At 43.8% G+C, this 14,366-nt stretch overlaps 1 protein-coding gene and 1 long non-coding RNA gene across 4 annotated transcripts in view; one reads left to right on the top strand and one right to left on the bottom strand.

The window, feature by feature from the left end:
* The window catches only part of LOC146762744 (uncharacterized), a 62,249-nt gene extending 55,938 nt beyond the window's left edge, over positions 1–6,311 (bottom strand). Inside the window, exons 1-2 of one of the 2 annotated variants that reach the window (XR_014948238.1) lie at positions 6,180–6,311; positions 5,652–5,753 (exon numbers count right to left, since the gene is read on the bottom strand). This is a non-coding gene — a long non-coding RNA (uncharacterized LOC146762744). Of the gene's footprint in view, positions 1–5,651; positions 5,754–6,179 lie in introns of those variants that run through there. The other variant, XR_014948242.1, reaches the window with a different exon arrangement.
* SLITRK5 (SLIT and NTRK like family member 5) lies at positions 5,635–13,265 on the top strand. Of its 2 annotated transcripts, XM_015851539.3 has the most exons (3): positions 5,635–5,771; positions 7,221–7,315; positions 8,292–13,265. In XM_015851539.3, exon 3 carries the CDS (start codon positions 8,300–8,302, stop codon positions 11,162–11,164), a length of 2,865 nt encoding a protein of 954 aa, XP_015707025.2. In that variant the 5' UTR covers positions 5,635–5,771; positions 7,221–7,315; positions 8,292–8,299; the 3' UTR covers positions 11,165–13,265. The 2 variants fall into 2 exon arrangements, with proteins under 2 accessions (XP_015707025.2, XP_085409227.1); XM_085553101.1 differs by lacking the exon at positions 7,221–7,315 and having other exon boundaries at positions 5,642–5,771.
* The last annotated feature ends 1,101 nt before the right edge of the window (positions 13,266–14,366 follow it).

The following is a 14,366-nucleotide window of genomic DNA, read 5'->3' as shown; positions in this document are numbered from 1 at the left end:
AGAAAAGCTGAATATGATTTTCATAAATAACAGCAAACATAGGAACAAGTAGATGGAAGACTATCTAAATTTCTATATCCTCACAGATGTGGGTAGCCATACACTAGATGGCTAGAACGTTTACTTCAGATGGTACTTTCAAATGCTTAAGTAAAAGCCTAATTTTTGCAGTTAAGGCCAAAACCTAGATCTCTAACACTCTATGGAGAAAATGAAGAAAGGGGAGAAGAAAGGGAACAAGGACCCCGACAGTCATCTACAAAGGAATATGAGGACACTAGAAAATGTATGCAGAATGTTCAAGGAATTAAAACATGCCCCACATTATAATGGAGAACAAAAGAATCAGGAATGAAAGGAATGAACAGAACTCAGAATCTAAATTATAACAGTAAGGGAGAAAATATCCTTCCTGACCTGAGGGCTGGCAATAAATCCTGAGGCAAGGAACAGATAGTATATAAATGTAGAACAACCATATTCCATCTTCTTCAAAATGCCCTTTCTTTCCCAAGTAAGCATAAATGTAACTGTCCTCCAGGAACTGTCCCATTCAATTACACAATGTTTTCTGTAATCCTTTCAAATACTCTCAATAAATAAATAAATAAATAAATAAATAAATAAATAAATAAATAAATCTTGGTTTGTTGGCTTGATTACCTATTTGGATGGCCTTCCCTGTCTCTCACTTCCTAGATGGTCAGTAAATTTCTTTACTTTTCTAATCTATGGTAAAAAATAATCAATACATGAGTGCTTGATGGCATGCCAGCATCATTCTTTAGTTCAAAAACTATGTCTCTTTCTATTATTTAACTAAAAATATATTTGAAAGTAACCACATCACCCTCCAATACCTGTTTGGCTATCTATTTCTCAAAAATAATAATAGTAAAATAACATAATCTTTCTTCTGAAGACATGTTTTCCATTCTTTAATTACCCTAGCTTCTTTTATGGTAAGACCTTTGAATGTACGAACGCATAATACAGCAGAAACTGATCAAAAAGCATCCAAACTTTAGTCCTGTACAACCTTATTAACACTCCCCACTATTAGAACAACCCTGTCTAAAACACCATATAATTGTATTTATCTTTTCAGGTTATGTCAGTAATTCCATCATAATGGCAACATGTATTCACTTCCTGTTTTATCAGTACCTTCAGACTTTTAGAATAGTGTCTAAAATTGCTTCAACCAAGTTTATAGCAAAAGTTTTCATCCATGACTTTGTAGACTGTGTTACTCAATTCACATAATTCCTATCAATCCAGGACAAAAGAATGATTGTTATGTCTATTGCTATACATATGTATGTGTGTGTGTGTATGTGTGTATGATGTATGTTAATTAAGTTTCTGAAGATTAAAAGATTAAAATACTGATTACCCTGAAATCAGTACTAAATGCTTCTGTTCAAGGATTTTATCTCCTGGAATTCTTTTTCATCCCTGTACTTTTCCTCCCATTCTTTAAATGAACATATTAAATAGTGTATGCATTTTTATTTTTAGTTTTTACTTAATGTAGTACTGTGCCTTATCTGAACTTTAATTCTAGTGCCCCTCAAGATTATCTCATTGAATTTTGTATTTGCTTCTCAGGTTGTCTTCCTGAAACACTTGGACAGAAGTTAAGTTACAGAACCACATTTTATATTTCATTCCTGTATGTTCACTATAAATGGGAAATCTCAACATCAGCAGGCCTAAGATTTCCTTGTGAACTTTTGTTCTGTTTTTGGTTTGCTGTTTTGTTTTTTTAATGCAATCAGTTTCTCTACTGATTCACTACTACAAAGTTTAAGATGGCCTTGCCTCATCTTGGCTCCTAAAATAAGTTACTCACTGCTATGTACAAATTTATATTTTGCCCTACATGGTTTGCGGTGTTTTTTTGTTTGTTTTTGTTTTCTGGCACTTACCCACTGAAAATTAACATAATCACACAACATCCACTTTTAGTTTATTTATTTTTCCAGTATTCATAGAGATTATTACTGAGATCAAATATGTGCCAGGAGATTCATAACATACTATGTCACTATGAAGACTTTTTCCTATCCTATCCTCAGTGATTTTCATTTCATGACACTCTCTCACCTTTACCATCAAATTTAACTTCTTCTTTGCACTATTGCTTAATATTTATTTCTTTAGAGTTTTTCGTGCATTAACATGAAGTTATTCTGCATTTTCTTCTCTTTCTAAAGAGTTCATGTTCTGCAGCTCCAATAGCTTCACTTACAACTCTGATATCTGTTATTCTGTTTTCCCATAACATCTGGTTCCATGTGCTCTATCAGCAGTTCCTGATACTCTTGTAGATCACAGTTTACCCATTACAGTAAGCAATTGCTGTAGTTCTAATACATGTACTCTTCACATTCTTTTATCTATCTCACCAGTTGTTCCATTCTAGTTCACTCCCCTCCATTTGTATTTCATGTGAAATCTGTAGAAGTAACTTTCAAATTTCCTCCAGAATTCAAAGGTTTTTAGAATTTTCTGGTTTAACAAAAAACAGATGAAAATTAGATTAGCAAGAGGCAACACACTTCAACACTAATAAAGACCTCTTTATTTTTTATAAATTTAGCAATATTTTACTTATGTTCTTGTGTTTAGGTTTATAATGATAATTCTAGTTAAAATATTTAGATACCACTTTCCACTACATGGAATACTTCCAGGCTGTGCAGATTCCATTCAAATAGGTGAATTTGGTAAGGGATATTAGAGCTGTGCTCTCTCGTGTTACTTGTGCACATTAAAATAAGCATTCTGGAAAACTCTACAGAAGGTTTTTACTAGAAATATTAATCATAATAAGAATGAATGGAACAGCAACATGATAGTTCTGCATTAATAACTATTTAAACCTCATAAGAGCTACTAAAATTTATCTAACAGTCTAACAAGTTGAAAGTAAGATTTGGTTAAATAGGATTTTCTATTCATTATACTTTTTAATATCTCATTAGCACAGGATCAGAATAATTTAACTGAAACATGTGTATAATACTCACTTTTACATAATATTTTTAACACTATTTCAGGTTTATGAAATGTCAGCTTTTCTGAAATAGTTTCATTAAAAATGTAAAGCTGAGTCTGACTGCCAAAGTTATTTAAAATGGTGTTCTCTCTTATTAATAATAATAATAATAATAATAAAAAGTATTTATTTATGACTTTGAGTGTCATAGAGAAAAATATCATAGATAGAAACACAGACCAATGCAATATGTATGAAAGGGCTTAAGAATTGAAGCACATATACACAAAACCCTATCTATTCAATACAAAGACTTATGAATTCAAAACAAAAATGTATTTTAGGAATTGTGAGCTCATAGAAAACTGTACAGTATCTCTAGTTGCCATCTATGAATAATTTTCATTTCATCAGTTATTATATATTCCGTGTGGAATAATAGAAGTCTTAAATAAGAAGTATGGCAGGAAAGTGTTTAATGTGTTTTTTTTTGTTTTGTTTTTGTATGCTTTCCATAACTAAAAATAACACCTTTGAGCTCATTCTAACACCATTTAAAACCTTCCACTGAGTCAAATGTTTTTTGCATCAGAATTTAAATTCTGTAGATCCTTTAAAATTCAAAGTATATTGTCCTCTCGAGAAGCTTTCCAAAGAGTTCTACAAGATGAGGCGTACTGCCTGTGAGCATCTAAATGAAAAATATTATTGGCTCACATAAGAGCCAAAGATGCTTTTGATTCACATATGACTGTATTAGACTGTATTGTCTTTTATCCAACTATGGGTCGTGTTAATTTCAGGCCTAAGGATTCACGCTCCTTTTACATTTACAGAGAAGAGAACATCTTTTGAGGAAGGGTGAACACAGAAAAAAAGGTGATCATTTACAACTACTCCTTAGCACTTACATACTTACATACTTAGCATGCTTAGATATTCAAATATAAGTTGGTAGAGGTCTGCTGAATACGCAAATGTAATTAATTCTCATACAATGCGTAGGGTCATCAGTGGTTTCACTTACACATGAAAACCTGTGGAGGCACCACTGAATGTAACAAAGATGGAAATAAAGTTGGAGGTCAACTTCTGTACTGTGAACATAAGATGTATTTTACATGTAACTGTAGACATAATATCTATTTGATTGACAAACTAAAGTGTACACAACATAAAGAACACAGAAGCGCAAATGCATGCACATTTACATATATGTGTGTGTATATATATATATATTTTATAAATATGTATGTATATGTATGTATGTATGTATGTATATATATATATTTCAATGTCAGCCAAACACCTAAATTTGCGAGAAATGAAATGAGCTAAATTTAAGAATCCCCATGTTACGCATTCAAGCGGCAGAACCGCAGTTGTCAGTCAGCAAGAGAGAACGGCAGCCAGTCAGCACAACTCTGCCCGCTCCCAGCCTCCGCCAGCCAACCCAGCGAGGCAATCCCCGCGGTGCCCTCGCGGCGCCTGAGCCGCTCCTGGCGGCCGGGACATAGCGCGACCGCGGCGGCTCCGCGCGGCGCGGCACATCCGCCACCCTGCGCTGCCACCTGGCGGCAGCAGGAGGAACCTCATCATAGTGTCTGCAGCCCGGGGCGGCCCCGTGGCGGCGGCCGCCCGGAGGGAGCTCGGGGATCGCTGCCTGTCTCCCTCGCTGCCGCCCTAACGCGGGCTGCTGCTGCTGCTGGATCTACCCCACGATGTGTCCCGAGCCCCGACGTTCGAATGGCAGAGGGGAAAGATAACACAGGCGGCCCCCGCACACCCCTCCGCAGCTCGCCTTCCAGAGGATGCGCGCAGCCAAACCCGCTTGTTTCCCATCACCGCGGCCACCCAATCCCCCACGCCGAGGTGCGGGCGCAGCGGCGTCTCCAGCTCATTAATCAGAGCCGGGCCGCTGTCAGCGGGCGCTGCAGGCTAAGGGAGGGGACCCCGCACCGCGCCTCTTCCCTCGGGCCGCTGCCTGCGGCGTGGGGAGGCGGCGGAGCGCGGAGAAAGTTGACCGGTGCGGTGGAAAGTGCGAGGGCGGCCGCAGGGCGGGGGTGTGGCGGGGGCGCGGCGGTTGTATCGGCATGTGTGCGTGTGCGTGTGCTTGCGCGTGTGCCAGGCGGCGTGTGCGGCCTATGTGAGCGCGCTTACAGCGTGCGCGGCGCTGAGCGCCCACGGTGCTGCCAGCCGGGGACACCCGCCCCGCCCCGCGTCCTCACCCCGCACTCCCCTCCCACCCCCCACCCGCCGCTCTCCTCCCCGCGGCGCCCCGCACCCCGCTCCCCACGCAGCCCCCGCCCGCCGCCGCCCCGCCCTCTCCCCGTCCCCCCCATCTGCTGCGCTCCGCGGCGCTGAGCAGTGCGCACAGCTACGCCGGCCAAACCCCCCCCATCTCCCCCCCCACCTTCCCCGCCCCCGCCGTGCGGGCGCGCACCCGGAGTGCGCTTGAGGGTCGCGCGCCCCCGCGGTTTCCCGGGCACGCGCTCACCCGCTCGAGTGTGCTTGCGCGCGCGCGTGTCTGTGTGTGTGTGTGTGTGTGTGTGTGTGTGTGTGCACGCGTGTGTGTTCGTGCGCCCCTGTGCGAGCACTGGTGTCTCGGCGCCGCCCGCGCGCGGGGTGCCGTGTGCGCGTCGCTCACCGAAGCCGCCCCGGCTGCCATCCCCGCCGCCTCGTCCTCCGCCGCCCCGGCGGCTCCGCGCATCGAGCAGTCATCTCCATGGGCTGCCACCATGCCCGCGCCCTGGAGATTTCGGGCCAAGTAAGTACCGGGGTTGACTTTTCTCGTGGCTCCCCTTCTCTCTTCTCTTCCTGTCTTCCCTCTCCACCCGCCCCTTCCCCACCGGGTCTCTCCTCTCTGTCTCTTTCCGCCCCCGATCACCCCCAAAGCCATTTCCCCCAACTCGAGGGGCGTTCAGTGGAGTGGCGGTGTCCGGCGGGGCCGCCTGCTCGTTGCTGCTGTCGGCGATACTGAACGCTGTCTCAAGCCGCCTCTGCGGTGCGGTATTCCGAGGGCTGAACTCTTTGGGGAAAAAGCCATACACACGAGAAAAATCCCAACGCAACCCCATTCCTCTTCTCCCCTCCCCCCTCTCCCCATTCCCCCCCTCTTGTTTCCCCCCCTCCCCGCACATCCCCCCCCCCCCCCCCCCCCCCCCCCGATATGAACCTCTGTAGGGAGCTGGCGAGCAGCAGCATGCAGTCATCACAGAGGGGTTTCCAGGGCGGGATTGCAACCTTGCACACAGCCAGCTACAACTTTATCTTCTCTACCTCCCATCCCATCCCCCCCACCCCCCCCTCTTTTTTTTTTTTTTTTTTTTTTTTCAAGGAAAAGGAAAAAGGAGGAGGGTGGGAAGATTGTATTTGCCTCCTTTGCTAGCCATAATTGAATTAAACTTGTAAAATGCCTGGGAGTTTAACACTGACCAGGCAGGTTTTCAATGCCTTTTTTTTTTTTTTTTTTTTTCCCCTACGAAGAACTGCCAGTTAATGGATGAATGGATCTGATCGAGACGAGAAAAAATATGCTAGATACATGCCTTTGAATGAGATTTTTGCTGCCTTTTTGCAGTGAAGCCTTTTGCTTTGAGTAATTCCCATCCTGCTGACGTCTGGTCAGAATTAGAGAGATTCGCCGAGACTTCCGATTCCTTGCTGCATGACTGCCTTTGCTGCAAGTGCTAGATTTGCAGCCTTGAACCTGGAGCCACAGGAGATGGCTTACAGTGACGAGACTTACTGGTTTTTAAGATGCGTTCCTCCAAACCAGAGTTGTGGCATGAGAAATGGAGCTCTGAGGTGGACGATAGAAAATGCAAGCTTGCTTCACGACCCCAGCATTTAAGCCCAGATGATTTATTAGTCTTCCCTTACCAACACACACAATGCATATATTTTCCCTGTTCATGTTGCTTTTAGTCTAGCTGAACTAGAAGAAAGCCACAAGTAGTCAGAAAGACTGCAAGACGGAATCTAAATAGGATTTGTTTCCAGCTAGATGCAATTTGGGTATTAAATCAGTAACGTAGGTCACTGGTAGGGTTTCCCCCCAGTTCTCCTTGGCTTTTAATCAGCCTGCGTGTCTTCTCCCCTAAAGGATAAAGAACACTGACAGCCATTGCTGCTTATGATCAGTAACTCTGATGCTTGGATTGTTGGCAATGAGATATTTCCATGAGACCTATTTAGATCTCTCCACTTCTACCAGGCTGGTTTTGCAGAACACTGGGAATAAGCGGTATGTCAGATATGGCTGAGGCTCCGAAGATGATCCGCATGTTTTACGTTTTTCACAAATTTGGGGTGAGTGGTTAAAACATTTCCTTTAAGTGTGAATGTATGTGTGTGTGTGTGACTGCATGTGTAAGAAATTAAGACCTCTGCTTTGTAGCCAGCTCTGTTACATAGTGTATAACTAGATTCCAATCAATTAAGGTGATTTATTTATATAAAGATACAAAATTTCTCTCACTGAAAAGATCTGTTAGGTGGATTGAGTAGGAGGTTAATGTGTTTAATCTCATTACTGAAGAATTCTGCCACAAAAGTCCTCTTCGGTGTGTGTGTGTGTATCTGTGTGTGTGTGTGTGTATCTGTGTGCATGGATGGGTGTGTGCATATATGTTTGGTAAATGTATAGATAAAATAAAACCACATAAAAGAGTAAAGATAGAGGTGATTTAGAGAAACTGTCAGCATCCTCTCTGTTGAAGTAGGCTGCTGTTTTCAGCACTGAGCATTTTTTTTTGGCTTCCTACCATGGCTTTTCCACCACTGGTTAAAAATCGAGGTAGCACTTGACTCTGTAGAAACGGGGAAGACCTCAGTGCGCTGTTCACCGTGGAGGTTCTGAAGGGAAAGGGGAGCTGGGTAATAGAGGAGGTGGGAAACCTCGTAAAATGGTGCTTCTTTTCTCTTAAATTAGAACCGTGAAACTGAACTGACAGCCATTTTATGTATATTTATGGGGCTGATTGTGAAAAAGAAATCCACTGAAACACTGAGATCTACCACATACGAGTAGAACCAGAGCAATTCCTACTGCAACCTCACCTTTTTAAGCACCACAGGCATTTGACTCACGAGAGTTGTGCATCAACCTTCTAATCAATGCATGTCACCCAGTTTTCACAAGTGTGGGAATTAGAAGGGACAGGGAAATCAGCAGTAGCAATCCATTCTCCACCCCACTGAAGGTGGATATAAACTTTGTGTCCACTTTGAATTTTATGAGGTTATGCTATTATGTTGCTTTCTTTTTTTCTCCTTACCCATACAGGAAGTAAAATGTACGCTTGCTGCTCCACAGTAACTTTGGAACAGGACCTCAACAAAAAAATGCATATCTGGATGCTGCAGACAATCGTGTTTGCTTTAACATCGCTAGTCCTTTCGTGGGCAGAAAGCATCGAGTATTATGGGGAAATCTGTGATAATGCATGTCCTTGTGAGGAGAAGGACGGCATCTTAACAGTGAGTTGTGAAAACAGAGGGATTATCAGCCTTTTTGAAATCAGTCCACCAAGGTTCCCTGTCTACCACCTCTTGTTGTCTGGAAACCTTTTGAACAGGTTATACCCAAACCAGTTTGTCAATTACACAGGGGCTTCAATTTTGCACCTGGGGAGCAATGATATTCAAGACATTGAAACTGGGGCCTTTCATGGTCTGAGAGGTTTGAGGAGACTGCATTTGAACAACAACAAGCTGGAACTTCTACGGGATGACACCTTCCTTGGGCTAGAGAGTTTGGAATACCTACAGGTTGATTACAATTATATTAGTATCATTGAACCTAATGCCTTCAGCAAACTTCACTTGCTGCAGGTGCTGATCCTCAATGACAACCTCCTCTCCAGTTTGCCCAACAACATTTTCCGTTTTGTGCCCTTAACTCACCTGGACCTGAGGGGTAACCGGCTGAAGCTATTGCCCTATATTGGCCTCCTGCAGCACATGGATAAAGTGGTGGAGCTGCAGCTGGAGGAAAACCCATGGAATTGTTCTTGTGAGCTGATTGCTCTAAAGGATTGGCTGGACAGCATCTCCTACTCTGCACTGGTGGGAGATGTGGTTTGTGAGACTCCTTTCCGCCTGCATGGTCGAGACTTGGATGAAGTCTCCAAACAGGAGCTTTGTCCCAGGAGACTCATTTCGGATTATGAAATGAGGCCGCAGACACCACTGAGCACTACAGGGTATTTCCACACCACCCCAGCCTCAGTCAACTCTGTGGCCACTTCTTCTTCAGCTGTTTACAAATCCCCTCTGAAGCCCCCCAAAGGGACGCGCCAACCCAACAAGACGAGGGTGCGACCCACCTCCCGTCTGCCCTCAAAAGACCTGGGATACAGCAACTACGGCCCCAGCATCGCCTACCAGACCAAATCCCCGGTGCCTTTGGAGTGCCCCACTGCCTGCACTTGCAACTTGCAGATTTCTGACCTGGGCCTCAATGTCAACTGTCAGGAGAGAAAGATCGAGAGCATTTCTGAGCTACAGCCCAAGCCCTACAATCCTAAGAAGATGTACCTGACAGAAAACTACATTGCCCTGGTACGCAGGGCAGATTTTGTGGATGCCACTGGGCTGGATTTGCTGCACTTGGGCAATAATCGGATCTCGGTCATTCAGGACCGAGCTTTTGGGGATTTAACTAATTTGCGAAGGCTGTACCTGAATGGGAACCGAATTGAGCGGCTAAGCCCAGAGCTGTTCTACGGGCTGCAAAGTCTGCAGTACCTCTTCCTGCAGTACAATGTCATCCGGGAGATAGAGGCAGGCACCTTTGAGCCTGTACCCAACCTTCAGCTCTTATTTTTGAACAACAACCTCCTCAGATCTTTGCCTGGGAACATTTTTTCTGGTCTCTCTCTCTACAGGCTGAGCCTACGGAGCAACCACTTCTCCTACCTGCCAGTGAGCGGGGTGCTGGACCAGCTGAAATCCCTGCTGCAGATCGATCTGCACGAGAACCCCTGGGACTGCACCTGCGACGTGGTCGGCATGAAGCTGTGGCTGGAGCAGCTCAACACCGGTGTCCTGGTGGACCAGGTCATCTGCGAGTCCCCGAAGAAGTTCTCCCAGAGCGACATGCGAGCCGTTCGGGCTGAGCTGCTGTGCCCCGACTACTCCGACATCGTCGTCTCCACGCCCACGCCGTCCCCGGGCCAACTGCCGGCCAGGACCACCCCTTCCTCCTCCACCGTGCGCCTCAACGGCACGGCAGCAGCGGGCGGCACAGCGGCGGGCGGCGGGGGCGGCTCCTCGGTGCCGCTCTCGGTGCTGATCCTCAGCTTGCTGCTGGTTTTCATCATGTCCGTCTTCGTGGCGGCGGGGCTCTTCGTGCTGGTGATGAAGCGCCGCAAGAAGGGCCAGGGCGACCACGCCAGCGCCAACAACTCCGACGTCAGCTCTTTCAACATGCAGTACAGCGTCTACAGCGGCGGCCACCACCAGCACCACCACCACCCGCACCTCCAGCAGCACCCACCCCGCGGCGGCGGCGGGGTCGGGGGGGGCGCGGCGCTGCCCAAAGTAAAAACCCCGGCTGGCCATGTTTACGAGTACATCCCGCACCCACTGGGCCACATGTGCAAGAACCCCATCTACCGCTCCCGGGAGGGCAACGCAGGCGAGGATTACAAAGACCTCCACGAGCTCAAGGTCACCTACAGCAGCCACCCCCTGACCCCTGCGGGGGGAGCGCCGCCGCCCCCACCGCCCCCACCAGCTCCAAGCGGGGAGGACGCGCCCGGGCGCAGCCCCGCGTACAGTGTGAGCACCATCGAGCCGCGGGAGGAGCTGCTCTCCCCGGTGCAAGACGCCGACCGCTTTTACAGGGGCATTTTGGAGCCCGACAAACACTCTTCCTCCTCCGCGCTGGGCACACCCGGCTCCACCCTCCCCGACTTCCCCAAGCTCCCCGCTGCCTACACCTATTCCCCCAACTATGACCTTAGGCGTGCCCACCAGTATTTGCACCCGGGGCCGGGGGACAGTAGGCTCCGGGAGACGGTGCTCTACAGCCCCCCGAGTACTGTCTATGTAGAGCCCAACAGGAACGAGTACCTGGAGCTAAAAGCAAAACTAAATGCAGAACCGGACTACCTCGAAGTGCTGGAAAAACAGACCACATTCAGCCAGTTCTGAGAAACAGTGCTCTTCCCCTTCCCTGCCAACCATAGCAGCTCCTTCTCTAGAGTATTTGTATTTAATAACCACATGCAAAACAAAGAAACGTAAATGCTGACCTCCCCTTGCCCCGCCTCGCCCCCTCTTTTTTCTCTCTTTAATTCATTTTATTGTAGGGTGAAGTGCCTTGGCACAAGATTTTTCAGCTTTGGGGAATGATTCTGAAACAGTGTGCTGTTTTGTTGGGTATTATTTTACTTTTTTTCTTTATTTTCAGATTTTTATTTTTTTTTTTCATTTTCTTTTTCTTCCTTTTTTTACTTTGTCTTTTACTCTGTTAGGAAATAGAAAACCACCTATTGTGTAAAATGGACACAGTACTGGCATTGTACATGTGTCCATGTGTGCTTGGGGAAGGTAACAGGAGGGTCTTGTCAATTCATATTCAGATTACAAGTAAAAAAGTCTCAATCGATTTCTTCCTCCTTTCCTTTTCCTTTTCCCTTTCCTTTCCTTTCCTTTCCTTTCCTTTCCTTTCCTTTCCTTTCCTTTCCTTTCCTTTCCTTTTCTTTCCTTTCCTTTCCTTTCCTTTCCTTTCCTTTCCTTTCCTTTCCTTTCCTTTCCTTTCCTTTCCTTTCCTTTCCTTTCCTTTCCTTTCCTTTCCTCTTTCCTTTCCTTTCCTCTTTCCTTTCCTTTCCTCTTTCTTTTTTTTCCTTTCCTTTCATCTTTTTGAGCAATGTCATTCAATTTTATTTTCTTTCTGGTTGGAGAGTACAGCGCACGTTTTCCCCTTTTAGCCATGGGTGAGTCTAAATGGCTTTTATGGAGAGATTAGCACACCCCGACTTTAATACAAGGTTTCCTTTTTTTAAGGATGTGTTTGTATGCTTTCCGGACTTTTGAATTTAAAAAAAATTATATATATATATTATGATCTTTAAAAGGATCACTGTAGATGTGGACAAATTAATTAAAGAGTGCAGAGGTATATGATCATTAACTGGTTAGTGAAAGTAACTTATTGATGAAATATGAAAAGAAATATTTTATTGTAGCACCTATTTTTATATGCACATTAGCATTTCTCTTTCCTTCACTATTTTAGGACCTAATCCTGCAAATTCTTACTCACTTGAGTATCATTACTTGTGAAAGAGGTCCCAGCTTAGACCTTCATCCTGCAGGCACTTAACCGTATAAGCAACTTTACTCATCTGTGTAGTCCTGTAGACTCACTCATTGAGCAAAGTTAGTCAAATGCCCCAAGGACTGTAAGATTAAGGTAAAGAATGCAGAGCTATTCTTACGAGTAAAATTACTGGCATGTTTTTTTGTTTGTTTGTTTGTTTGTTTGTTTTTGTTTCTTTTCTTTCTTTTTTTTTTTTTTTTATTCAGGCTAGGGTCCAAAGTCTATGGGTTGTTCTGAAGTGATTCATTATGTTGAGGGGTTTTCTGTTTTTCTTCCCAGTGCTGATGGAGTACAAGGAGAGCCTTTTAAATCATTGCGAAGTCAATTATGACCAAATCTTAACAGACAATCTAACACATGTAATCTGATGGCAATAGTAAAAAACATATATATATAGATATATATATATATTATTTTTTTTCCTTCTATTTAAAAATGTACCTTTTAGCAGCAACCTGCACAGCCATTATGGCAAGACAACTCATGAGGGACATGTAAAATGAATTCATTATAATGGGAAAAAGTATTTTAACTTTGTTTCATCAGTTTTGTGCTTTCTTTCCTTCTTTCTCTCTCTCTCTCTCTCTCTCTCTTTTTATTTTATTTTATTTTATTTTATTTTTTATTTAAAAATATGTAATGATTTGATAATGGTTGTAGCCAGTTTCTGATTGTTTAGTAAAGTACAATTGCACTTGTACAGATCCTCATGTTTACTGGCATCCTGAAAGACCATATGATGGACTGTACACAACTATTCCCAACATCTTTACCCCTTTGGGCAGCAGGCAATGGCAAAGATATTGATAAACACAGTGTCACTGTAAGATGGGACAAGAAATTTCTCTTGTATGTATCCCAGCACATGTGATTTTTTTAATAGTTTCTGAATAAACACTTGATAAATATTTCAAATGTAAGAACATGAAATATTGAGTATCTGAAATTTAAAATTTCTTGCCAAAATCGTCTGTCTCTGTATTGGATTCCTTTTACTAGCAGTTATGCTTCATCAGAAAGTTATAACACTTTTTAGGCATAATATGTCTTTTTTATTTTAAAAATCTGTTATTTAAACCTGAACATATAGGTGGCAACCCTGCCCAAGGCAGGAGAGTTGATACTTGATTATCTTGAAGGTCCCTTCCAACCCAAGCTATTCTGTGATTCTATGATAAGTCTACGGTACTAAGAATCCGTGATTCTATGAAAACACAATATAAGGTAAATACCAGCATATATAACATGGGTCAGAGCGACACATAAATGTGTTTCACAAACATATTGAGTAGGATATTAATTTTCATACTTACATTTTGTTTCTTTGACGAAATGTTCTTAAATATATGGAACACTATATTTCACTTGGAGTTTTCTCTTTCCTGAGCAGGTTATCATGTTTGCTACTGTTTGCAGAGTTGCTCATTAATGCATCTTTTCTTGCAAATGGTCTCTGTTCTGTTGTGCTTTTCCTATCCATGTGCAGTATGTCATTTTCTAAAAAAAGTAACAACAAAAAAGTATGTAAGTGCAATTCAAGAATTCAAGATGAATGCTTTGTTGCCATGTGTTCTTCCCTCTATGACATGCACACAGACCAAAAGCAAAAACAAACAACTCACCCCAAACCTTCATGACTGTGTTCAGCTGGGACAGTTTGGAATGTGGAGTATTGTTTCAGTTTGAAATGTGAATACTAGGAGTGTTCTTTTGCCACAAGAGAAACAGCTCAGCTGTTCTCTGTACTGCTCTTGATTTCCTTCAGACTTCTTTTGTCATTAGTGAGAAATGTGAGTATTGCCACCTGAAGTGCAGCTCTGGAGCCCTAATTTTGAATTACACTTTTTCTAACCATTGCTGAGTCTGGTGGCTTCATTCTCCTTTCGTTTAGGCTTGGTTGAAACGCGCTGTTGTTAGGTGGGTATAAGTAAGGAAATTTTCAGTCTCACTGATTTGTCATTGAGTAAGAGGGAGGCTTATTCAGTAAGGATTTAATATGACTGTACTGCAAACAGTATGTATCCTTTCGAG

Source organism: Coturnix japonica, chromosome 1 (assembly GCF_054131305.1).
Source record: "Coturnix japonica strain WE chromosome 1, WE-NBRP24, whole genome shotgun sequence".
Taxonomy (NCBI): Eukaryota; Metazoa; Chordata; class Aves; order Galliformes; family Phasianidae; genus Coturnix; species Coturnix japonica.
This window is presented reverse-complemented; position numbering and strand designations above follow the sequence as displayed.

Coding starts and splice junctions, on each gene's coding strand:
- SLITRK5 (XM_015851539.3), top strand. CDS start 8,300: ATGTACGCTTGCTGCTCCACAGTAACTTTGGAACAGGACCTCAACAAA.